Raw genomic sequence first — 27,319 nt, 5'->3', positions numbered from 1 at the left:
AGTTATGTTGAGCACTTTTTCTGACTGGTTGTTATATGGGCATTTGCTGTGCTGCCCCACCTCAGCTGGACTGTTTTTGGATGTCCCATGGTTAAGACTAAAGATCCTTTGTCATGTAATGTGCAAATAAAGGAGGAGATGACTGCTTGCTAGCTGTGGAGTTGGCTAAGCCGTACCATTGCAGGGTGCTGTACATGGCTTCCTGAAAATATTACAGCACCCTGCCTCAGTACAGCTCTCACGAGCCCTCAGCCTTGAGCCTCCATAATTGAAAGAACTGAACCTCAGGCCAGGGGTAGTCAGGTTGTGGGAAGAGGCAAGGACTGGATGATGCTGGATATCCTCCAGCAAGGAAATGAGGCATGCTTCATTTGACTTGCTGCAACTTCTAATGTACATTGTGAGAAGCTCACAGTTTGCAGTGAAATCAGAGTAGGCAGTTTCTGTACAGAAAGGAGCCTGTACAAATGTGCAAGACTGAAGGGAAGGCTTTTAGCTCCACCTAATTGTCAATTGATTTGAGTCTTCTTGTTAGCACGTTGATGACAACCATAAAACAAGAACACCATAAAAGTAATTATCTTTCATTTGTAAGGTTAAAGAGTTTTTGCTTAGCCCCAGGCAATAACTGGTTGGGCCTGCAATGATTCACTTCAGTTTTAAGAAAAAGTCATTTTCTTGATAACCTTTTTAAATCTTTATAACTGACATTGCAAAATAATACATTTAGCCATGATGGATTCTGTCTCCTCCTCAGTTCCAAACTTTGATTAACTGTGCTGTGTGTCTTTTCAGTCTCTGTAGTATTGTCTGAACTGTCTTCTCTTCTCTTACTGACCTACTAATTTGCTGTTTTAAACCCAGCCTGTGGCGGAATAATGGTTAACACCAGATCTTACAAACTGCTAGACTGGAATAGTTACAATGCAGGTATTGCATTAGTCCTTTCATGAAACTTTATATTTTTATACAACAACAAAAATTATGGCTGCTCAGTGAAGGTCTAGAATGATCTAAATTCCCTTTGCTGGCCACTCAGCTGCTGCTGGGTAACATCCGGTGACCAGCTCTATATGTTACATGTCCTGTCTAATGCATGCGCTACTCAGTTTCTTATTGTGCAATATTATGTGGAATACTACAATCTTTCCAAATGTTAGAGGAAAATGATATGTTGTTAGGCTAGTCATCCATTTTAAAGGAATTCTTAACATGCGCTTAAAGCCAGCATATATCTTTACATATCTGGCAAAACACTCAATGCAATATCCATGCTTAAATAATTCTCTTCATTAAAATGTCCATTACCTCTGTAAGACTAGATACATTTCCTTCCTGATCATTCTCTTGTGCTTCTACTTTTACATTCCAACAGCGATCCTGGAAGGGTTTATGCACAGCTAGCACATCATTTCCAAATGTTGTGCTAGCTGCTGAAACCTCAGAAACAAACTACATCTCCCATGATTCATTTCTTCACAGCCACTTGATGGCCATGTTTGTGGGCATGCTCAACCTTTATACTCGAGCTGACTCAAAGTCAGAAAGCAGCTGGGTGGGGCACAGACTTAACCATCAACTGAGTGTCTAGCTAGGGCATACCTTCAGTATTACTAGCCACACTCACCATGATGTGAATGCACCCGGCTGTACTCCTAAATGGGTGGAATAGCGCGACGTAAAGCGTGACAATGCTACCATTTATATAGAGAGAGAGAAGGATTGTTACTGTCTTGCAAAAAGTAGCATTTTCACCCCTCTTGCTGCTAATACAATACAAAGCATTACTTACAACATTTAGCAAAAGCAGTAGTGCTTTGCTTAGCTAATGACAGCTGTAATGAATATTTTTTTTACTTGACATTTAGACCATATACTGCTTCTAATCTCAAAAGAAAGCAGTGTTAAACATGTTCCTATCTGTCTGTCTTTCCTTGTATTAGCTGCATTTGGTGATCAGGAACATGGGAAAGGTTCATGACAGATTGACAGCTGATTCTTTAGCTCATCAATCTCTCATATGAAAAATTGTTTTGTTTAGTGATACCTTCTCTATGGAAAATGAGATACAATAAACGTGCCTTTGTATTGTGTGTCGTTTTCTGTTGCCATGAGATGGAAAACAGACATATGGAAAAAATTAAAAATTTTATGACATGGTCAGCCTGTTACAATGCATGGCATCTGTTAAAAAGAAGCCCTCAGCATAGCAATGACAATCTGTATTTTCCTACTTACAGTCCTGAGGCGTCTCTATTAAAGTAGAGGTAAACTCAATCACTACAATCTCATAGAAGCTTTAACATGTTAATGCCATTTCAAAAGTCATGTGTTTAAATTTTTAAACTGGAGCTTTCATTAAGTTGATACCTGGTGATCCTGCAATGAAGGTTCTTGTTCAGGCACTTTATATTATACGATGACAACGCTGTTTCATTGTCTCACAGTTGTTCTCCTGTGTTGTCACCTTGTTAAAATTAAAAATTAAATCAGTATAGTCCACTATTGTCAACATCAGGAAACCCACCCAGAGAAATGCAATTCAAACATCACTGGAATGTCTGTAGACAGGAAGTATCTGCAAAGATACTGCAGGTCACCAGCAGCACTGAGATGTATCCAATGATGAAAACAGGATTTTCTATAGAAAAAAATGTGTTTATCATACACAGTACAGAAAAAACATAATTTCAGTTGATGTCCTGCCATTATAGGGCTGCCATCCAAGGCCTAGATATAAGTTCAGTGTGCCTCAGTTTTGTTATGAATGGAAGTTGACAGCTCTGGATCATGGACTGGATGAGTGAACTTCTACATACTCTTTGATGAGCATGGTCATTGTGTTATCACAGCTGTCTGATAATTCTTCCAATTCCATGACTTTGTTGACCAATCCTGCTGAAAAGCCAATGAACACCAGTTTACTGCCACCTCGTTTAACTTACTTAACTGCCTTTGTCCATCTCTAAGTCCGTAAAGAGCAGATTAATTTGTCAGATGCCCTGTTCAGATAACAGTAGGCCATTAATGCATTGTATGACAGGAATGGATTTCGTGTTCAATTCTGCCCTATAGAGGTCACAAAAAACATCCCCGGAGCTCACTCACCATGAATTGTCAGCTTAATTGTGTTTTTCTGCCCCCATCTGTTGCAAATCTTTTAATTCTACCCATTCTGTCACATCTGCCAGACTGTCACATGGAAATTCCACGGCTTGAAAAGAAACTTTGGGAACGGTCCACTGGACCATTGTCCAAGTCCAAGGCCAGTGTTTCCTGTGAGATTATCACTGGGAAATGGGCCTCCACATTTGTCAGAAGCTGCAGGCAACCGGCATCTCTCTGGCACTGGCAGCTGTGGAATCATGTAGATTTAATTAAGCAGCCACTGTGCATGCAAGGAACTTATACTTTGTTCCCTAGAATTTGTAATGTGCATTGTACCTTTTTATTTTAACAGGTTGCAAAACTGATTATCTTAATTGTACAGTACTGGACACAGGCATAGTATTCATAGGCCCTGGGTAGAGGCTTGCACCTTCAGGTGATTGGACACTGGCAAGCCTTTGAGGACATGCCCACTGGGTGCCTACCCTATAACCTTATCCCACTCCGTGAGCCCTCCGTTTTGTATTAGTGTCCTACGGTGATGAAACTCTTCTTCTTCATGGAAAAATCACTCTTAAGCTGGCCATGTGACTTTAAGCCAATGGACAAAAACAATACCTGAGGGCAAAAGTGTGCATATAGTCACATTTCAGTTGATCAAGCAAGACGGTCCAGTCGTTATGACCATTGCGTGGGTAGTTGTTCCTCTTGGCTGACTGTGGTCCCTTGTGTGCTCGATGGATGGGCGGGCTGGACACCTCTCAGCTGTCAAAGGCCTGTGGAAACAGCATTTGTTTTAATTGGCTCTGGAGTGGAATTATTGGTGATAAGAAAATACCATCATTGCCCCCTAAAGAAGATTGTGAAAACCAGTTGAAATGCATTGGGGATTTCCCAGAAGGGTTAACTACTGTTTAAGCAATTATAGATAATATATACTATGGTAATACCATGACTGAGGATTTATAAGGTTATTGTATATATCATCTTAAAAATGTACCAGATCATTTTTGCATGTTTTCTGTTTAATATTGTTGTATCCGTAGAATGTAAACCACTTTTACATAAATATTTGTGTTGTCTGGCTGCACTAAACTCCCATGAGCAAAATGTTTGATTGTAATGGGATTCTCTAAGAGTTCTAGGCCTTATGGTAGCCTCATTTGAGGCTGTACTATTTGTACAATTTCATTCAAGAAATCTAAAACACAACATTTTGTCAACCCGGAACAAGCAGGCTCCTTCTCTAGACCTACCCATGCTCCTGTCCAGCCAAGGAAGGAATTCCTTAACTTGGTGGATCCCAAGCCCAGCCATCACAAAAGAGAATTCTTTCCTTCCCTATCATTGGAAAGTGATCAGAACAGATGCCAGGCTTTCAGACTGGGAATTAGTTTTCTACTCCCTCATGTCCTGGAAACATGGTCACCTGTGGAAGCCAAGTTCCCCATCCACATCCTAGGGCTCAGAGCAGTTCGGATGACTTTGCAACACTGGACTCACCTTCTGTTAGGACACCCAGGTTGCAGTCAGGCAATTCCATGGCTGTGGCGTACGTCAACCAGCAAGGGGGCACCATGAGTCTTACAGGAAGTAAACTAGATAATCTCATGGATGGAAACTCACTGTCCAGCAATCTCTGCATTCCATATCCCAGTGGAGGACAACTGGAAAGCAGACTACCCTAGCTGAACGGGGACTTCACACAGACATCTTTAATCTGATAAGTCAGAAATGGGGACCAAGGATCCTTAGATGCCTTGATAATTACCTGGTTTCAGTTCAGGCTAATCTATGCTTTCCCTTCAGTGATAATTCTGCTTTGTATGCTCAAAAAGATTGAGCAATAGAGCAAAATGGTGATTCTTATTGCACTGAACTCTCCCAAAAGATCCTGGTGCATAGACATACTCAGACTTCTAGCAAATGACCCCTGGCCTTTTCCCAGTAGCCAAGATCTACTATTTCAAGGCCCTCTATTCCATCCTGCTTAGTCTCTTGCTTTAATGGCATGGCCGTGAAAGCCCAGGTTTAAAAGAGGAGTCTCTGAGTCTGTTTTTGCTACCTTGCTAAAAGGAACAAAAGCCACTTCCAGATCTATAGATCTATAGTACTTGGAAATCCTTTGGCTGGTGTAAACTCAGACACTTTAATCTATGAGATTACTCTGTACCTTGTATCCTGGCCTTTCTACAATCAGGTCTTGATAACATTTTGGCCTCGGCCTTGCCCATCCTTTTTGAAAGACCTTTAACTTAGCTCTCTCTAACTCTCTAAAAACTTTTCTTCAAGGTTTATCTCACTTTAAGCCCCCATTGCAACCCCCTGTGCTTCCATGGGATCTCAGTTTGGTTCTTTCTGTCTTGCAGAAACCACTCTTTGAACCCATCAGGGATATTCTCCTAGATAACATCTCCTGTAAAGTAGCCTTTTTGGCTGCTGCCATGTCTGACAGACTTGTTTCTGGTTTGGTGGCTTTCTGCTGTAAAGAGCCATGTCTCATACTTCACAAAGACAACATTTTTCCCCCGGGTGGTATCAGTCTTCCACCTCACAGAAAATATAACCCTATCATCCTTAAACCCTGCTTCAAAACATTCAAAGCAATCCTCTCTTCATTGCCTAACTGTAGTTCAAGCAATTCAAGTCTACCTCAAAGCTACAGCTTTGATCAGATAGACAGATTCCATATTTGTCCTTTCCTCAGGACCTTGCTTCCAATTCCACCATCATTGAATGGATAAGAAAGCTGTTCGATAGAGCTACATCTCCTCCTGCGCTTTTACACGCCCATTTCACCAGATTGGTTTCTGGGCAGTTCGGTACCAGGCCTTTGTAACCCAGCTGTGTAAGGTTGCCACCTGATCCTCTGTTCATTCTTTTTCAAAGTTCTGCAAGGTTGATGTCTAATCTATTGGAGATGCAGCTTTTTGTTGCAAGGTTCTTGCAGCAGCTCTTTGAAGTTGAATTGGTTGGTCTTTGTTGTTGTTGGGCTTATTGGCACAGTTCTGTTTGCCTAGTTTTTGCACACCCTTCTCATTCATTGCTTAGCATGGTCTGTGAATAATTTGCCCTAGTCCTGTACTGTATGATTAAGTTAAGAATTATGACTTGTAAATCCCATATCTTGGAGTACACTGCAGGACACAGTCCACTCTCCCTTCCATCCCTTGGTTACTCTGCATTGCTTGCTATAAAACTGAGGACTCCTGGAGGGGTAGGGTTATAAGGGAGGACACCAATGGACGTGACTTCAAAAGCTTGCCAGTGTCCATTCACGTGAAGGTACAAGGCTACAACTCCGGGTCTATGAATACTTTGCCCGTGTCCTGTACTGTACTCCATGATATGGAAATACTCTTTTTCAGTGTTTAGTGGATGCTGCTGAATTAAAGTGTATCTAAACTATAGCTTAAAAATCAGTAATACAGTAAAGCAAGATTCTTTAAAGCTGAACTCCAAGATCATGCACACTTTTCTCTCTTAGCTCCCCTTTCCCCTTGGACATTTAAAAACTATTTTACGTTTTCACAAATAAGGCTTTACTTTTTGATTAATGAAGGCTTTTCTTTCATGTCAAGTCATCAGCATTTTCTGCATAGTTTATAGCCCTTAGATGCTAAGGGAGGATCAAAGCAGAAAGCACATGTCACATCCAATGTGTTTCCAAGGAGGAACTAGAACTACATTTTCATGATTACTTGAGAATCCACTACAATTGCTAGGTGTACGTGGATCTTGCAAAAACTAGAAAAAAAATCACTAATATACCAAATAAAATAATGTCTGCACAGGCTATTTGTTTCATATTTTTAAAACACTGGGCATACAATATTCCATTTACCACTTGGATTGCAAATTTATAGGATGCTTTACATGTGCTTTAAAGTGCCCCCCTTCCCCCTGCATTTAAGAAAACATAGGTACACAAATGTATTAGAGCACAAATAATCAAGGGGCTTTATTCACCAAGCCCTCTTTTATCTGGTCAGGTAGATGCATTGCATCCTGGGATGCCTGTTGTAAGGATTTTGAATTTTTAACTACCAATGCTTATTGGGGGTGGGGGTGGGGTTGAAACAGGGGCGGACTGACAACTCATGGAGCCCCCGGGCAATAGGGGATCATAGGGCCCCTGTGTCCTTGCCCAAACTCAAAAAAGCCTATGAAAAAGGTACCAGGGGCATTTCATGGGGCCCCCTACTAACCCTGGGCCCTCGGGCAGTGCCCGAGTTTCCAAATGGTCAGTCCGCCCCTGGGTTGAAGTTTCTAAAAACACTAGTGATGCACTGATATATCGGTTGCCGAAAATTATCGGATGAAATTAGGGTTATTAGTGTTTTTGCCAATTCTACTGCTAATGATATTTTGCTTCAATGCAAAATCGCGTCTCGTTGACTTCAATACACACAAGCTTCTATTCAAGTTTTTTAATTTTATATTTATTTAATTTTATTTTCTGTCCAATTTTTGTGTGTTACTTTAAAAAAAAAATATTTTACGTTACTGAATTGTATTTTTTAAATCCATATTCATTGAAATTCATGATATTAATTAAAAAGTCAACTACAATACAATTTATATATATATTTTTTTATATATATATATATTTAAAAAAAAAAACTGTCCATTTCAGTTTCTTTGCATGCTGAATTTTTGGTTTCGGTCCAGAATTTTTATTTCGGTGAACTACTAAAAAACACTGTTATGAACCGCGGGCAAATTACTAAATACGCAGATGGAATACATATATGACATCAGTTTAGCTGCAAAAGTATTTGTATTTTTGTCCATCCAATTAGGAGATTTACACAGGTCTCCCACATAGCTCAGCCCTGTCTGACAGGGCAGGAGCCCTGATTTTTTTCTGCTGTAGTTCAGTAACACTTACAGGTCTTGTCCCTCTCCCAGCCTGTGACTGAACAGTAAAAGAAGAAGCAGTGGACAGTGATTGACTCTGTGTTGCTTCTCACTCCCCCAATCTGAGCTCTGCACTACAAGGATTGGAGAAGGCTGATACCAAATTACATTCTAGTACTTCTGTTGCTTGTTTAAAAAAAAAGAAAAAAAAAAAAAGAAAACACATTTAATAATGTGTAAATAATTTTAGAGTTGCGTTAATTGCTGTCTTTTACATCTACCAGGAGTTCAGCTTTAAAGAATGAGAAATCACTTAGTATTCCATATTCTTGAAGACTGTGCCAGTGTGAGGTCCTGTATATTTTAATTTTCGTTTATAGGTACATTCAGTGCCATTGCTTGTCGGAAATTCATCGGTAATGCCTGGAGAAGGTGAACAATGATGCTGTTTCCAGGGGCGGACTGACCATTTGGGAACTCGGACACTGCCCGAAGGCCTGGGGTCAGTAGGGGGCCCCATGAGATGCCCCTGCTGCCTTTCATAGGCTTTTTTGGGTGTGGTTTGAGTGTGGGCAAGGACACAGGGGCCCCATGATCCCCTATTGCCCGGGGGCCTCATGAGTTGTCAGTCCACCCCTGGCTGTTTCCCTCAACATCTAGTCAGGTGTCTTATTTCAGAAATATTGGTTGTTTTAAGAGCTTCATTAGTTCTTTTAGACAAGTTCCAGAGGCTTCATTTTGAAAACTGAAACTCTTGTCTGTACCAACAATTTACGGTTCATCTTTAAATAACAAGAGGAGGTGTTTTACTCCTCAGTTTTCACAGTGTAGCCTCCCTGTAAAACTATCATAGATGAAGTAAACAATGGCTTGTCGGTGCTTCAGTCTACGCAGAAATGGGGTGGTGTGGGGTAGGGACGATTCTTTGTGTCCTCATTTCACTGAGCTGCCATAGTTTCTGTATGTTTCTTCACCAAGCCCAAGCATGCACCAATCTACCCATCAGTGGCTCCTGTCTGCTAATTGCCTTGCCAAACCCGGCTCACTCAGCTTCTGCTGCCCCAGAGGAGAGGGAACCCTGTGTAGTCTGCTGACCACCTGCCCTTCCTGCTTCCCCCCCCTCCACCCACTCCAAAATTTCTTAATAGTGTCTCTGTAACTCCTTAGTGTTCAAATGCTACAATGGTGCCCCCTTGTGGATTGTGTGGCTCGTGTCAGTTTACATACAGCTGCTTGTAACCATACACAGACAAAACCAGTAGATGATGCTCCATTCACTGGCAGTCACTCTACAGTTATTAAAGCGAAACTCTAGCTAACAGTTAAACACGTTTGGAAGACACATATGTGCACTATTCTACCTGTCAAAATATTTTTTGTTAATCTTTTAAACCTGTGTTATGATTCACAATATGGATTAAAAAACAGGAGGGTGGAGATCTTTCTTCCATCCTCTTGTCACAAGACTAATAGAAGGTATAGAGAAAACAAGATTCTCACATTGCTGGAACTCAAGCTCACATTGCGCTTGCTGGAAATTTGACAAAGTGGAAATTTGAGTTGAAAGCAGGAGATTAAAACAAGGAGTACGTGTAAGTAACATCTTACATTTCCTGCAATTATTATTAATATTGTAATTGAGATAATGAGTGCTAGCAAGGTTGAAGGTTTTGCACAGTACAGTGTGCCACGTGTATACAATAATGGAGCAACAGCTCCAAGATGATAAACGATGCAACAGATGTAACCAGGTTTCACTTCTGGAAGCTCATATTAGAGATCTGGAGTGAAGCACACAACCTTGAAAGGAGTCTTCTGCTTACTAAGCAGGTGGCTAATGGGGTTGATGTGGAGGGTGGAGTGGTAGATCAAGCTGTAAACAACAAACATACTGGAAAGATTAAAACACCTGATTCTAAGTGAGTACATTTTCCAAAGATGAGGCTGCTCTCCAAGATTTATACTGGGAAGGAAAGTTGTCATTACAGAACAAAGAACAGAAATGGAAATGCTTCAATTCCACTATATACAAACACACTGCAAAATATATTCCCACAGGCAATAAGTTTAAAAGGCTAAAAACAAAAATTATGTGGTGCACATTTAATGTTCAAATATCTATAAATAACAAGAAAAGCTCTTATCGGCAGCCCTGGCTGTGGATGTAGTATACTTGGACTTTGCCAAATCATTTGACAGAGTTCCCTACATATGGCTAATGTGTAAGGTAAAGTCTACAGGCTTAGAAAATTCAGTTTGTAGATGGATAGAAAGCTGTCTAAAAGACCGTATTCAGAGAGTAGTGAGTAATGTTTCATATTCTGAATGGTCTAGGTCGGATTATTAGTGGTGTACCCCAAGGTTCAGTGTTAGAACTTTTATTTTTTTTACATATTTATGAATGATATTGGGTTTGGGATTGAGCATCATTGTTTGCAGATCCTACCAAGCTATGCAGTGGAATTTCGTTCTTACAGGATATCTCCAACTTACAAGCAGACCTCAATGCACTATTTAATTAGACAGCTATGTGGCAAATAAGGGTTCAATGTTGATAATTGTAATGCACTTGAGGGCTAAAAAAATGCCTGCAACTTATATACTAGGAGGAGAACAGCTGGGGGAAGTCGATGGTAAACGATCTGGGTGTCCTGGTAGATCTTAATAATAGCTTAATAATAATACTTAATAATAATAATAGCTTAATAATAATACTTAATAATAATAATAGCTTAATAATAATAATAGCTTGCAATGTCAAGCTGCAGTTTCTCAAGCTAGCAAAATACTTTTTTGACTCAAAAGAAGTAAAGACTTCAGAGAGAGAAACATCAGTTTGTCCCTGTACAAATCATTAGCAATGCCCAGGGGTGTGGAAATTGTTTAAAAAACGTCTTGTCCCGGGACTAAATCGGTGTCCCAATCCACTTGTCCTGATAATTTTTGTTTTTAACCAAAACCGTATTTAAATCTGCTTTAAGTAATGTCTGGGGCTTTTAAAAACAAAATAGGCTTTATGGCGACTTACACGTTTAATATTTGTAACATTGCGCTGTTTAACTCCTCCTCCCCTCCCTGTCTGTCTCCAGCACCGCACCCGGGGACTAGCAGGAAGGGGAGATACCTTGCAGTGTAATGAGCACCGATTGGGTGCTCGTCAGGAAAGGGGAGTGTCGGGCTTATCCTTTATCCCTTTCGCTGCCAGAGCCGGTTTTGCGTTTTTTGCACAAGTTTAAAAAAATCATTTGAGGCCTGAAGATGACACCAAACCCGCAAACATTATATATTTTCTGAAACCAGAGATCATAAAGAATAAAATAGAGGTAGTTCCAATTTTTTATTGCACATGATATTATCACAACGGTCTAGGAAATGAAAAATTTCAGTAAAAAATACACTTATTAATACACAGTTAATTTTCGGGCACAAAAAACAATAAATTATCCCATTTTTTGGTAAAATATAAAACATGAGGTTGCATCGAGTAAATAGATATCCAACATGTCAAACCTTAAATTTTGCGCGCACTCGTGAAACCCTATATTTTCTATAGGTAGTGCTTTTAAAGCCCCTTATAGGTCATCAGTTTAGCGTTATGGAGTAGGTCTGGTGCTGGAATTATTGCTCTCATTCTGGCGTGCGTGGCGATGTAACATGTCTCGCAATTGATGTTTTCATGTGTAGGTATCCCAGTGCGTGGTTTTACATCTCTACGTGCATACATATTTGGGGGGGTTATATGCCTGGGAGTAATTTCCATTTTTAAAAAAATATTTTTTACTTAACTTTTTTTTTTTATCACATAACGGACAAAAGTCCCCTATGTGATGAATTTTTAGTGACAGGTTCTCTTTTTTGAAATACCCTGGATATCTCCCCTGTGCTCCACTGAATGTAATGCTTTGCACATCGCACCACATTGCATTCTTTCCTGGCCTCAATTACCTGGAATCTGACAATGGGGACCCGGAAGTGACGTCACATCACTTCCAGGTTAGGACAAGAAGGGGAGGGGAGTGGATGTGTCCTCCCTCCACTATACTACATCCCGCCGGCACCCACTGAACTTGTCCCGGGTCCGCAGATGGGCGAGAAGAGCCTGGGACATATAGCAAGCAGGAGGGAGAGGCTGGCACTGTGGACTGTGTGGAAGCAATCGGGCGGCAGCGCTGCCACCAAAATGCTTCTACCTGACAGGTGAGCCCACTGCTTGCCCACAGCAGGGCTAAAGGCAAAAAAAACCTACCTGCCTGGCGCCTGGAACTACATGTCCCGGGCGTCAGGCATTATGAATTGCACATCCCTGAATACCTTATCTGGAATATGCAGTTCAATTTGGGGCACCAGTTCACAAAAATGATATTGGCAAACTGGACACTTTGCAGAGAAGGGCAACCAAAGGAGGAATTCGGCTATGAGGAAAGATGAGAAATGAATTTATTCTCTCTTGAGAAGAGGAGAGTAAGGGGGGATATGATCACCGTGTATAAGTACATAAGTGGTCCATATAGTGAACTTGGTGTAGAGCTATTCAATATATGGTCATCACAAAGGACAAGGGGCATTCTTTACATCTAGAGGAAAAAAGATTTAATCCCCAAATACGGAAAGATTTCTTCACAGTAAGAGCTGTGAAAATGTGGAATAGACTTCCTCAAGAGTTGGTTCTGGCCAGCTCAGTGGATCGCTTTAAAAAAAGGCCTGGATTCTTTCCTAGATACACATACTATAACTGGATAGTAACATTTATAGGTAAAGTTGATCCAGGGAATATTCTATGCATGAAGGTAAAAATCCTGCTGTGTGCAGCAGCCCCCTCGGCCCCCCTAACGCACTTGAGCCGCATTCCAGCAATGTGCATGAGAGCCCCGGCTATCCGGGAACTCTCCCTCATTGGTGCCTGCTGGTGTCCATCACAGCCAGTGAGTTAGTGAGGAGGGAGAGGGGGCAGGGCCAAGCAATTGCTCTGTGTGTGACTGGACGCACAGAGCAGTGGCTCACTCCTGAGCCTGCTTGGGTGCCTTCATAGCAAGCTGTTTGCTGTGGGGGCACTCAGCAGTAGGGAGGAGTCAGGAGCGCCGGTGGGGAACCCGAAAAGAGGAGGATCAGGGCTGCTCTGTGAAAATCCACTGCACAGCGCAGGTAAGTATAGTATGTTCGCTTTAAATCGACTCGGGAAAAAAATGGCCACATTATTTCAGATGTACAGTCAGGTCCATAAATATTGGGACATCAACACAATTCTAACATTTTTGGCTCTATACACCAACACAATGGATTTGAAATGAAACAAACAAGATGTGATTTAACTGCAGACTGTCAGCTTTAATTTGAGGGTATTTACATCCAAATCAGGTGAACGGTGTAGGAATTACAACAGTTTGCATATGTGCCTCCCACTTGTTAAGGCACCAAAAGTAATGGGACAATTGGCTTCTCAGCTGTTCCATGGCCAGGTGTGTGTTATTCCCTCATTATCCCAATTACAATGAGCAGATAAAAGGTCCACAGTTCATTTCAAGTGTGCTATTTGCATTTGGAATCTGTTGCTGTCAACTCTCAAGATGAGATCCAAAGAGCTGTCACTATCAGAGAAGCAAGCCATCATTAGGCTGAAAAAACAAAACAAACCCATCAGAAAGATAGCAAAAACATTAGGCGTGGCCAAAACAACTGTTTGGAACATTCTTAAAAAGAAGGAACGCACCGGTGAGCTCAGCAACACCAAAAGACCCGGAAGACCACGGAAAACAACTGTGGTGGATGACCGAAGAATTCTTTCCCTGGTGAAGAAAACACCCTTCACAACAGTTGGCCAGATCAAGAACACTCTCCAGGAGGTAGGTGTATGTGTGTCAAAGTCAACAATCAAGAGAAGACTTCACCAGAGTGATTACAGAGGGTTCACCACAAGATGTAAACCATTGGTGAGCCTCAAAAACAGGAAGGCCAGATTAGAGTTTGCCAAACAACATCTAAAAAAGCCTTCACAGTTCTGATACAACATCGTATGGACAGATGAGACCGAGATCAACTTGTACCAGAGTGATGGGAAGGGAAGAGTATGGAGAAGGAAAGGAACTGCTCATGATCCTAAGCATACCACCTCATCAGTGAAGCATGGTGGTGGTAGTGTTATGGCGTGTGCATGTATGGCTGCCAATGGAACTGGTTCTCTTGTATTTATTGATGATGTGACTGCTGACAAAAGCAGCAGGATGAATTCTGAAGTGTTTCGGGAATATTATCTGCTCATATTCAGCCAAATGCTTCAGAACTCATTGGACGCCGCTTCACAGTGCAGATGGACAATGACCCAAAGCAGACTGCAAAAGCAGCCAAAGAGTTTTTTAAGGAAAGATGTGGAATGTTATGCAATGGCCAAGTCAATCACCTGAGCTGAATCCGATTGAGCATGCATTTCACTTGCTGAAGACAAAAAATGCTCCAAGAACAAGCAGGAACTGAAGACAGTTGCAGTAGAGGCCTGGCAGAGCATCACCAGGGATGAAACCCAGCGTCTGGTGATGTCTATGCGTTCCAGACTTCAGGCTGTAATTGACTGCAAAGGATTTGAAACCAAGTATTAAAAAGTGAAAGTTTGATTTATGATTATTATTCTGTCCCATTACTTTTGGTCCCTTAACAAGTGGGAGGCACATATGCAAACTGTTGTAATTCCTACACCGTTCATCTGATTTGAATGTAAATACCCTCAAATTAAAGCTGACAGTCAGCAGTTAAAGCACATCTTGTTCGTTTCATTTCAAATCCATTGTGGTGGTGTATAGAGCCAAAAATGTTAGAATTGTGTCCATGTCCCAATATTTATGGACCTGACTGTATGCTTCAGCAGCTGGTTCAGCCCTCACAACCAGCTGCCGAAGCATGTTTTTGTAATATGGTTGGGGACAATTTATTCCTGACTTGATTTAACCCTCTGTTCACCTATAAGAGTCCATCAAAACCAGAAGTTTAGCCCCTGATCAAGGGGGTTCCTCGTAGTCTTCAAAATGCATTGTCTTTGAATTTATGTGATGAAATAAGTATACTTGACTCCTAATCCTTTGGCGTGGTGCTCTTCATCATCCTAAACCTTCTGCTAGTCTTGTGACAAGAGGGTGGAGGGAACACCTTCACCCTCTTGACTATTTAGTACATGTGCTTTCAAAAATATACTTGTAATTCCAAACCTTTGGTACGGCACACTTATTCACCTTACCCCTTCTGTTGTTCACCTGAGGCACAGTTAAAGCCTCTTCATGTCAGAGAGTCACCTGTCCAGAATCATTATGCTCCATAGTATCATCGTACCTTCACACAGAAAAAATAATTTTAGTTCTAGCGCCTGCCTACCTTTGTCTTCCAGGATCACAAGACTAGCTGAAGAGTTTCACAGATCTTTTGACATGACAGACGGTGCACATATATGTATTTCATATGTACATTTAGGTTGTTGTGTGGAGCTAGCTTATAACTTTGGTGTTCAAATGATGAGGTGGGTAAGTTTTCAAAGTTTATTTTGCACACTTTTACCACTCACCACAAGCACAGATATCACGGAGTTTAAAGGATGCTGTGTGCTCACATACATCTGCCGATACCTGGAAAGACCTGGCTGGGCCTATCTGTCCTCTGTCCATTCTGCATGCTATGTGGCAAACAGTATTATTTTGTAATATTCTCTTTTTTGTTTCATACACCCACAGTGGAAGATAGTTTCTTTTTTTTTTTCCTCTTTTTTTTTTTTTTTTTTTTTCTTCATGCAGTAATCTCTGCACTGCCTGTGACTCACATGACCTTTTCCCCACATTTTGTTAAGCCACATAGGCATGAAAATGTGGATGGTGTTTATGTGAGTGCAAGAATTTTAACCTTGGCTGAGAGGAATACGTGAGTGCCTGAAAATGCTTGTCACTTGGCTGCCTCTGGCTTTAAATTTTAGAAACATTGTCAACTTTGTTATTCACGGTAAAGTGAAGGTGTTTGTGTACAATCAACATCCCCAACAGCTTAGAATTACATCTCCAGCTTTCCCGAGCTCTCCTTCCTCTGTTGCAGCCACCACCAATATGTCCAGTGTTGGAGCTCAGAGGCAGCAGTGACAGTGCCTAGGCTTAGAGATTGGCTCCTAGACCTGAGCACTACATCATGAGAGAGGTCACAACCTCCCTAGACTCAGACAGATTCATTTACAAAGGTGGCCAAAGAAGAGAGCAGTGTGGGACCACTGGAGAGGTGAGTATAAGGTGGTTGGGGGTGCTTTACACATCAGTGTCACTTTTTCCAGAATGAGCAAGGTGACTTGCATGCAGACATGTTCCAGGGCCATGAGTCAAAGTATTAAAGCCATCATAAGAGCCAGGCATCTGTCATTTTCAGTCAGTGGTGGCAGATTACCTATTTCTCTCATGCAATATTTTCTGAAGCCGTATATCGTTTATTACTCTGATGTTCAAAAAATGTCACATTTATCACAGTTTTAAAGAACAGTAAAAGTGTAAAAGAACTGCAAAAACAACAAAAGCTGTGACATTTCTAAACAATAAAAACAGCAAATCTAGCTGCTGAATATCTACCTCACCAGTGTATAGGAAAGAAACTAACATTGGCTAAATGAAAAATTATTAAATTATTTTGCGCTTACTCATGAACATAAGTCATAGAAAAATAGTGGATTTCTATTTCAATCCGTCTCATCGGTTGAAATGTTCCCCAATAGGCAGCCGCAGGCACCAAGTACTGTGCATCTAAAACACAAAGTTATACTATATGGCCAAAGGTTTGTGCACCCATTACATCACACCTATAAGATCTTGTTGCAAACCCTATTCCAAAACCATGGCGATAAATATGGAGTTACCCTACACACACTTTTAAGTCAAGTATTGACGTATCAGACCTGGCTTGTAATATGATTTCCAATTCATTCTAAAGGTGTCAGGTAGGATTGCAGGCTTTGTGCTCAGGGGTCATGCTGGAACCAAAAAAGGGCCCTCCCCAAACTATTGCCACAAGGGGTTGGAAGAGCACAATTGTCTACAATGTCTTTGTATGCTGTAGTATTAACAGCACTCTTCACTTGAAAGACTTGAATGCAATTATTTGGAGGAGGGGGGCACTTAATTTTGGCCATATAGTGTATGTAAAGCCAAAGCAATTCCTGATAATTTACAATGGCTTCCCATGCCTTGGACTGACCTGAATAAGATCAGAAATTTGACATTTCCTCCCGTGCGTGGCCAGATATTGTTTAAATTTTTTTGGCTTCAAATTGGTTTTTATTAACACCCTCTTCACATATTATTCAATTTAAATCCTATGTAGTTAATCTGTTCTGGGACATTACTCTGCAGAGGATTATTACAGGCTCTACATATACATGTAAATACTTAGAGGGTAACTGCTCCTCAGTGGCAATCAGCTTCTAATTTCTCTTCCACCAGATGAACCAGAAACCAGAGATGCCTGGTGGGCTGAAATTCGACAGGAGATTAAATCACACGCCAAGGCCCTGGGCTGCCATGCTGTAGTTGGATATAGTGAGTCCACCAGTATTTGGTGAGTGAATCACAATCAGGTAACATAAAACAGTTCAGCTGTATGTTTTTCTGCCTCCTCATAATTCTCATAATGTCCTCTGTGAACTCCTGAACCTCTTAATTTTCTGTTTGTTTCGAATGAGCAGTGCACATCAGTTGCGGTCTTATGCATTGTTCTGCACACGTCCCATAGTCACTAGTCCATCTCAGGAGCGAGCAAGAGAAGGTTGCTGCTTTCCTACATACGTTATGGTGGGACCGTGAAGAAACGTAGCCACCCTCTAACAGGAAATCATAGCAGCAAAAAAAAAAGGAATTTGGTGGTGGTGGTGTGGAGCAATAGAAGATGTTTTTTTTTTTTAAGTTAGGAATACATTTTTCAATAGATTTTTAAAATTTAAACCAGTGTTTAATTAATGTCACTTCGTGAGTTGCCTCACGGTTAGTGTGATTATATTGGATCCAAACTGCACTTCGTTGAAGTCCTGATTTTCCATACATTACACTGATGATTGCTGAAATCACATAACAGCTGTATGCAGCATGGAATAAATTGAATGAATGATAATATAAGACTATGTTTGCACTATACACCAGAGGTTCTGGATGTGCATCTGCATAGAGGGACGAAAAACAATTATTTGAATGGCTCTACCCTACTGTCCTGAAATGAGGAATAAATCTGCTTAGGCTTTATGCATATAGGGCTTTGGTTAATTCCTTTGAATGTCTTAAAAAAACACAAAAAAACACATCTAAAGCCGCATATTGCACACACGTTTAGGCTCGTTAATGTGTTCCATTGGCTAGAATATGGAATACATTAATGCTCAAACATGCTAAAATGCGTCTAGCGTTTATGCACCTTAAGCTTTTTTTCTGCTGTTCAGTCTTGTCCTGAATGCTCTTTTGATGGGGTATTTTTTTTCAATCTGAAAACGCTTCTCTTCTAATATGCCTGTAAATGCCTATGTGTGCACGAGTACATAGACTCACACAGATGTTCTTTTACACGCTGAAAAAAAAAAACATTAAATGCCTGTAAAAGTGAAGTACAGAGTGCAGGAGGCCTTATTTTTGGGATATGTGATGGATTGATATATATAAATAGCTTCTAATTTAAGATTTTTGTATAAAGCCATAACTGGCCAAATGTTGTCTTTTATCTTTTCTCTGAGATCCACTTTAGTAATTGTTATTATCCTGCTGAGATTTCCCTGACATGGGGTTTTCTGTTCCCCTCTTTCTCTTCACAGTGAGGAAGTCTGCATCCTTTCGGCCTCGGGTACCGCCTCCGTCCTGAACCCCCGCTTCCTACAGGACGCAGCCAGCGAATGCTGTTTGGAACAAAGGTTGTCCGCCCAACCTGGATTCTTTATAGGGTCAGACAAGGCAGACTTTGATTATTTCCCACAAAGCAAGGATAGTGCTCTTCGTATAGGGTAGGTAGGGTGGATTGCGGCCGGGGCACTTCATACCTTGTGTCACTAACACCGGCAGAGGTAACGCCTCGCTACATTTAGATCGTGCGCACCGTTTAAAGGGGCAGTCCCAGGCTCAAATATCAGTCTTTTCAAAGTCAGGTGCAGGTTAGTCTATGTGCTTCTCACATCATGTGAGCTTAATCTAAATTGAAGTGTTCACATTTTTTTTTATGTAAATCAAGTTTTAAATATATTAAAACAAAGCAAAAGTATCAATTCCAATTTCCACAAATACTCGAAATAGAAATGTCTTGCAATATTAAAAGTTATGTTTAAAAAAAAAAAAACTCACTTTGTAGTTTACACTTGGATTCTAAACTGACAGCCAAATTTACAACTGAAATAGATATATACAGTTATAAATCAGCTATATGGCCTTACTGCTGGTTTTTTTGTAACGCTTATTTTTACAGCACATCTAAACAAATGTTCTTAGGGGAGTCCTGAAGCAAGCAAAATCCTGATTCATCCACTGAATAGACAAAAACTTTACTACAAGAAGGCGAGCCAGGTTACATGTTAGTTATGTGACCCAGCACCCCTTCTATCACAGAGTTTTTTCCACACTATGGCTGGGGTGGAGTGACCATTTGGAAACTTGGGCACTGCCCGAGAGCTCGGGGTCAGTAGGGGGCCCCATGAGATGCCCCTGGTACCTTTTTCATAGGCTTTTTTGAGTTTGGGCAAGGACACGGGCCCCATGATCCCCTATTGTTCGGGGACCCCATGAGTTGTCAGTCCACCCATGCACTGTGGCCTGCATTTTCTAAATGAAGCTTAAAAGGGGAACTTCCACCTTCCAGTGAAAAAAACAGTGCAGGTGCCTGATACCTTGTCTGCTCTTTTTTTATGTTGAAAAAATATGCTTACAAGCCCAGCAGATCCAGTGTTGTCTTTTTCACTTGCACTGCTCTGCTACTACATGTCTGGTCCCATGCTGCTGCACTTGTTTTGTATGTCATGGCTCTTTCTTCCTGGCACTTGCAGCCTGCCCCCTAATGACATGGTGCCAGATCTTATACATTCAGAGGCAAAGATCTGGTGCTGTGTTGTTTACATGGTGCTGTGTTGTTTACATGTTGCCATCTTGTGAAATATTGCAGGGTGTTAGGGATGGTGGATAGTAATGTCTCCTGGGATAAGTGATGTAGGTATCCCAGAAGGCAAAATGAGGAAGTAGGAGGACACTAGCACACAAGTGGGGAAAAAAGAAATCTATAATCCATAAAAAGAGAAATCTGTCAGCGTTTTGGTATAGGTAGAGGAATGACATGAACAGTTCTTTCATTGTTACTGGAGAGTCCGCTTTAAATGAAGGTTTAGTGTGGCACACACACTGCGGTGTTCAGCGGATAGTGGTACCCTTCTCTATGTTAGACACGAGCCCTTTATAATAAAAAGACTTACCAAAGTGTTGTTTTATTGATGCAGTTCAACCAATGCTATGATCCAGGCATACCTGCCAGACAGCACAGCTATATACTGGACCTATCTGCAGATTACCTTGGAGTAGTACACCCTGGTTCAGGACCCCTCACCAGCCTGTAAATAGACAACAAAGTAGCTGAGTATATTGATAAGGTTTTTTCCTGTATTGATGCAGGGAGGATGGTAGTGCTGATGCTATTGGAGAAAGGTCTGTAGAAACGTTTTAGCAACTTTATACGATGCTTGCTTTATAGGTCATTAGTACATATTTTAGGGATATTTACAGTTTACAGACCCAAAGCAAGGCTCACTTTCAAGTAAAATATAAAGTACATTTACACTGGGTGCCTCCATAACTGTTATGCTTTCTGAGCATTAAAACACAATGTTTTCAGCTTTAAGGGGCTAGCACAAGCCTGGCCAGTCTCTCTTCAGCTCTTGAGGAGGGTCTGTGAATTGTTATAGAATGGACATTGGCAGCTAATGGTTTAAAAAAAGTTTTTTGTTTTTTTTTTTTTTTTAGGGGTTTATTGTCTGCTGTGATTGTTCAGAAATATTGAATATAGATTTAAATTTCCATACACAAAACTGTCTTTATCATTTTAAACTTATACATTTTTTTTATTTATTTTTTTTTACAATAGTAAACCTTTATGGGGACAGGGGCTCAGCTAATTTTCAGCTAATTCTCACCTAAACCGAGTGAATGTACACAAGATTTTTGTCAATAAAGCTGAGGGTAACTGATACCTTTTTCATTAAAGGTTGCAAGGTTTTAAAGCTGTTGGAGCTTAGTGTGATGGGACTGTCCTTTTAAACTTCATAGATGGCCTAATAGCACAACAATTCTAACCCGAGTGGGGTGGGAGAACAAAAAAAAAGTCACCTTATAATCCCATCCTATCACAGCCTGCTTGACACAGTATGTGTGTGTGTTTTTTTTTTTTACCTTTTTCTTAATCTTTTAACACAAATAGCAACATTGAAAATTTCCAGAATAAAGTCGGAGGATATTGGCTGCTCTTTCTGTAAAGAAATACTAGAAAATATTCTTCTTGCTTTGAAGTGATTCCATGACTCTCTGATATGTAGGGTGGACGAAGTGTCTTCAACGGGCTGCGGGTTTTGTCACATCCCCTATGATGAACTGAACATGCCGTTTCCAGCTCACCTTACCTTCTGCTACAGCTGCCGCAAGCAGAAAGTCCCTGATGTTCTTTTCACCTCTATAGATCTTCCCAGTGATGCTCCTGTGGTGGGGAAAGGCTGTCTGATCCAAGCCAGGTATGGGTACTCCCTTCCACTGAAGTTTGTAACCTGAAGAGATTGTTAACGTCTACTAGAAAATCAACACAAAGCGAATTTACTGGAGGTGGCCTGATTTTTGCATCCATCCCTGTAATTCTGAAAGTGACAATGGCCAAAGTCATAAATTAGAGTAAAATGTAAAGCTAGAACTTTTTTGTAGTTTTGTCACAACTTAGAGGGGGATTTGCTCTCCGCTCCATCCATCCTAATGAGGCAACAGGAATGTCCCCTACAGGACACAGAAAATTAACTGGCAGAGGTTTAAGCCTGTCTATAATCCATCCAAAGCTGAAAACTATTTTGGCTATGCATACACTGTATAGTATATTTTTAGTGAGCACATATTTTGGGTTGTTATTGCAGTGTTTTTCATATACTATCTGGCATAACTTCAGCTTTTTTACAAGCTTGTCCTTCCATATTTTTATTATTGTTTTCAATGTAGAGATGATAAGATTAGCCTCTTGAGGGAGCCCTGTATTTCTTACTGCATTCACATAGATTCCCATTTTGTCAGCTGTTAAAATACATTATCATCAGCCAATTCATTGTTTTCAGTTAGTCAGCCAAGACTTAAGCCAGCCATGGATAGATTGAATCTCGGCCGGATTATCAGGGACTTCAGTATAATCAGCCTGTCTGACTTTTTGCCTGCAGTTACTTCCAGCGTCTATAGCAACCAGCAATGATCATTGTGTTCTGTCTACAGGGAAGGCTCCCTGCTGGCAGAATACAATAGCGATGTGGGAGGGATTCCCCCATCAACACTGACTGTTTTGATTGAGGGAATGGAGCAATTTGTTTTTCCTTCCACCTGTGGTGAAAAGAAAATTGTATCATATATGGCTTGCCTTAGGCTGGCCATACACTATTAGATTTTTTCATTCTACCTGCTGGTAGAATCTTAACAGATTCCCTCATTCACACTATGTAGGACAAATGGCCGAATCTCCTGCTGTGCCTGTTGCATTCTGGCAGCCATCACAGATGCTTTAAAATACTCTGTCCAGCACCTTTGATTTTTCATTTGAAGCTTGTTGGGCGGGAGGGGGCTGATAAGGCAACCTATGTAGCAAATTTGTATAGTATGGCCAGCTTTACATTGTCTCACACAGTAGCTGCGTTCAGCTAGTATTGTTCCTAAATACACAATAAGGGTAGCTCCTGATCAGGTGATTGCTTTGGTGACATTAATTTTTAATTTTTTTTTTAATCTCTGTATATAGTGCTTTACTGCCTTTTTTTAATCTCCTGGTCAGGTTGTGTCGACTGAAGAAGAAAGCTCAGGCGGAAGCAAATGCCACGGCAATCAGCAACCTTCTGCCTTTCATGGAGTATGAACTGCACACACAGCTCATGAACAAACTCAAGCTGAAGGGAATGAACTCTCTTTTTGGTCTGAGGATACAAATAACTGTTGGGGAGACCATGCTGCTGGGACTGGCAGTAAGTCCCCCCTGAAATCTGTCACTAATTAGGAGGCAGAGCTTACACCAAGAGTGTGGAGCTTTGTAAATCGGCAACGTTATTTATTGAATGCTCAGGGATGTCATAATAGAATTTGGGGTACTTATGAATGGCTTAATATTTGTGTGATACAGGGGGGCCTCTATAGACAAAGTCCAGTTCTAACACCTCCATACATCTGCCCTAAACTGTTTATTTTGCTTGTTAACCACTTGACCTCCAGAGGATTTACCCCCCTTAATGACCAGGCCTCTTTTTGCTACTTGGTGCTGCACTAATTCAACTGATAATTGCGCGGTCATGCAACACTGCACCCAAACGAAATTTATGTCCTTTTTTTCACACAAATAGAGCTTTCTTTCGGTGGTATTTGATCATCTGTGCACTTTTTATTTTTCACGCTATAAACATAAAAAGGCCAAAAATTTTGAAGAAAAACAATATTTTTTACTTTCAGCTATAAAAAATATATAGTAAACTCAAAGTTGGTTATAAATTTAGGCCAAAATGTATTCTGCTGCATGTTTTTGGTAAAAAAAAATCCCAATGAGTGTATATTGATTGCTTTGTGTGGAAGTTATAGCGTCTACAAACTATGGTATAGATACTGCAATTTACGGCATTTTTCTGCTATACAGCGCTGCGCTAGTTTAACGAACAATTGCGCGGTCATGCAATACGGTACATAAATGAAATTTACATCCTTTTTTTCCCCACAAATTGAGCTTTCTTTTGGTGGTATTTGATCGCCTGTGCGGTTTTTATTTTTTGCGCTATAAAAAAAAAGGCTGACGATTTTGAGGAAATAAAAACAATATTTTGGACTTTTTGCTATAAATGTCCAGTAAAAAAAAATGCAAAAATAAAATTTAGTCATAAATTTCTGCCAAAATGCATTCTGCGACATGTCTTTGCTAAAAAAAAACCCAATACGTGTAAATTAATTGGTTTACGTGAAAGTTATAGCGTTTACAAATGGCGGGAAAGATACTGGGATTTTTAGGTTTTTTTTTATACTAATAATGGTGACGATCAGCGAATTATGGCGGCGATCAGGGACTTATGGCAGCGACCAGCGACTTATGGCGGGACTGCGGCGGACATTCTGACATTGGGGGGTACTGACTTGGGGTCACTGACATCCCCAAAAACACTAATACAGTGATCAGTGCAAAAAAAAAAAACACTGACACTACTAATGGCAATGGGGAGGAAGGGGTTAACTTTATTTTGCAGGGAAGGGTTATAGGAGTGAGGGGAGTGTTTTACTAGGGGGCGGGGGTGTGTACTGGGCGGGACAAGGCTGATCGAGAAAGAGAAACTGTTCTTTCTCGATCAGCTCATCCTCGAGCAGACAGGAAAGTGACAGACAGCACAGCTACTGCAGCTGTGCTGTCTGTCACTGTTTGCCGCCGATCGCCGGAACATAGCCGCTAACGAGCGGCTGTGACCCGGCGACTGACATCTGCGGCGGTGATTCGCGGGACAAATAGGACGACGGCGCGCCCCCCCTATTTGTTTACAAAACACACGTCTTAAAATGTGGTTTTGCCTGTGAGTGCCGCCCTGCCGCCGTATATGTACAGTGGCTGGGCGGCATGCGGTTAATTGTATCTGGACAAATGTTATCAGACTTCCAATATTTAATTTTCTCCCTGGCCAAATACTTTATTTACAAAGTTGAAGGGGCAGATTACATTTAATTTGCTCTGTACATTGTGTATCACACACAGTTGTCCTTTGTTTCACTTCTGTGATTATTCTGATTTATGGCAGCTGTTAGAATATCAAACCGTTTTCAGATCTTTTGTTGATGGTAACTGAAATCATGCATGTACCTGTCAGTAGAACTAGGACAAACAGCCATAAGAATAATTATAACTGTTGGTAGCAGTAAATACTACAGAATTACTTCTCTGTGCATCCTGGGAACCCCTAAACACAGTATACAAATATTGACTTGAGCTTTTAGCCAGGCTCTATGCCAGCCCTCTGCATTTCACAGTGCCATAAAGGCACCTCAGCAACTTATTAAGATGTGTGCATATCTTAGTATAGGACATTTTGACAAAGGTACACACTGAATTTATAAAGGAAGCATTTTGATAAGATCATGGCATGTTCAGCACTTTGTGGACCCTTTTTTGTTTTTTTTTTATGTCAGGATCTGTATAATTTTGTTTTTTTAAATCATGTTATTTTTAGTCTGCTACAGGGGTCTACCTGAGTGCTTTACCAACCCCTGGAGGGATTCAGATCGCCGGCAAGACCCCCAATGATGGATCCTACGAGCAACACGTCTCACATATGCAGAAAAAGATCAATGAAACAATTGCCAAAAACAAAGAACTTTATGAAATTAATCCTCCGGTATGTGATCTGGGGTGTGGCAGGGTTAAAGTAATTGTAAACATTCATATTTTTATTTTATTTTTTTTAAAAAACATGACATTCTTACCTGCTCTGTGCAAGGGTTTTGCACACAGCAGCCTCCATCCTACTCTTCCATGGACAGACAGAGCGTGACTTGGCCCCACCCCCGCTCCCTCCTCACTGACTGTGATTGACAATGGCTCCCGCTGCTGTATCTGAGCCAGTGAGGAGAAGGAAAGAGAGACTCTGCTCTTGTGCACATTGCTGTATCAAGATCAGGCGCAGGTAAGAAGGTTGTGGGGGGGGAGCTGCATACTGAAGTTTTTTTCTATCTTAATGCAGAAAATGCATTAAGATAAAACAGCCTTCACTCTTTAGAACCACTTTAAGTATTGGCGCCTCTGCTATTTTTCTGTATGGTGTGTGCGACTTTAGGCCTCATGCACACTAGATGTTAGGCCATCTCTCATAGATGCCTTTCCTCCTGCCAGCAGCAGAAAACAAAATGCTGCTGTTCATGGATGGCGCTGGGTGTGGGTTTTTTTCTGCCTCTAAACACCAGGGGGATTAGAGGGGCATTTAGAGGCAGAAAGAAAAATGCCAGATGCCCCTACTAGAGAAATTAATATTAAAAAATTAGACAAGATGACAGAGCATTAAACACAAAAACATATGGAACCCAGAGTAAAGGAACCACCCCTCACCAACATTTTAGGTACAAAATGTGGGTGTAAACGATGTAAAGCTGGACATTAGCCTTTCCTTTTTCCCTACACGTATAGCAAGTGTTGAAATGTATTGCTCTCGATTCCCTGTAAACTTGCATCTCCATAATATACCTTTAAGCCTTTATTTCCTGTCTGAACAACTTTAACGATTATCATACTCCTCTCTTTTTGACTTATACTGTTGTTGGCTTGCCATGTGTAAGCATAATCTTTTGGGTTGGTACTGTACTGCTGTTCCCTAGCATTATATGAAAGAACACATCTTCGACATTCCTTTGGATGTGCATCCCTGTTAACCACTGGGTACTGAAGACTTTAAAGTTGGTTGTAACAATTACATATACCTACTGCAGTGACAAGCTTCAGGTGATACACAGAGGTGAAGCAAATCTTCCTAAATAAGATCTACCTGTTTATTCGCCACCCTATCTTCTCTACAGCCTTCTAAATACACAGATCAAAGTCTATCTCCCAGCTCCAGCAGGCAGGGGGCAGGAATCTGACATCACACTATGCACAGCGTAGAGCAGGGAGTTGAGTTTAATCTGAGACCTCCTTCTGTGAGGGCGAAGGGTCATGGTGGGGCCATTTCCTGAGATTCTGTGGTTTCGGGATAACCTGTCAGCAGTGACTAATGGAGATAGCAGAGGGAAAAAAGAGGAGACGGAAATCACACTTGGTGCTTTGGATTGAGGCTAGTATACACTATAGAGATGGATAGACTCTGTTCGTTTTTCATTTCAGAGGTTTACAGCCTCTTTAATGTGCAGTCTGCTGAGTACTCTATTAGAGTGTTTTCAATAAACTGATCAGCAGAATGCATATCTAAAGTCTGCTTCACCCAATAGCCAGCAGGAATGCATATCTAAAGGAATGCCAGGGATGTGACCCCCCTCACCCATGAAACTCAATCTTGCTATGGAGCAAAGGCCAGCAGACACTCTGTGACTACATCATTGGGTCTCAAAAGAGGTAATTCTTGAAAAAAATTAATTTGTTGGAAAAATTGCATGTTCACTGG

The 27,319-nt window shown here is 41.0% G+C and overlaps 1 protein-coding gene across 14 annotated transcripts in view; it reads left to right on the top strand.

Moving 5' to 3' along the window:
- C2CD5 (C2 calcium dependent domain containing 5) overlaps positions 1-27,319 on the top strand; it is a 117,403-nt gene that overhangs the window by 59,491 nt on the left and 30,593 nt on the right. For 6 of the 14 annotated variants that reach the window (XM_089689148.1, XM_089689146.1, XM_089689143.1 and 3 more), the window contains 6 exons: positions 865-930; positions 17,415-17,529; positions 18,767-18,952; positions 21,515-21,706; positions 22,990-23,176; positions 25,403-25,567. In XM_089689148.1, coding sequence (XP_089545274.1) covers positions 865-930; positions 17,415-17,529; positions 18,767-18,952; positions 21,515-21,706; positions 22,990-23,176; positions 25,403-25,567 — 911 coding nt within the window. The remainder of the gene's footprint in view (positions 1-864; positions 931-17,414; positions 17,530-18,766; positions 18,953-21,514; positions 21,707-22,989; positions 23,177-25,402; positions 25,568-27,319) is intronic. The other 8 variants (XM_089689154.1, XM_089689152.1, XM_089689147.1 and 5 more) reach the window with 3 other exon arrangements.

This window comes from Staurois parvus, unplaced genomic scaffold (assembly GCF_062004578.1).
Source record: "Staurois parvus isolate SC_StPar_1 unplaced genomic scaffold, SC_StPar_1.0 ptg000469l, whole genome shotgun sequence".
Classification (NCBI taxonomy): domain Eukaryota; kingdom Metazoa; phylum Chordata; class Amphibia; order Anura; family Ranidae; genus Staurois; species Staurois parvus.
Note: the sequence above shows the minus strand (reverse complement) of the source record. Positions and strands in the feature narration are given on the sequence as shown.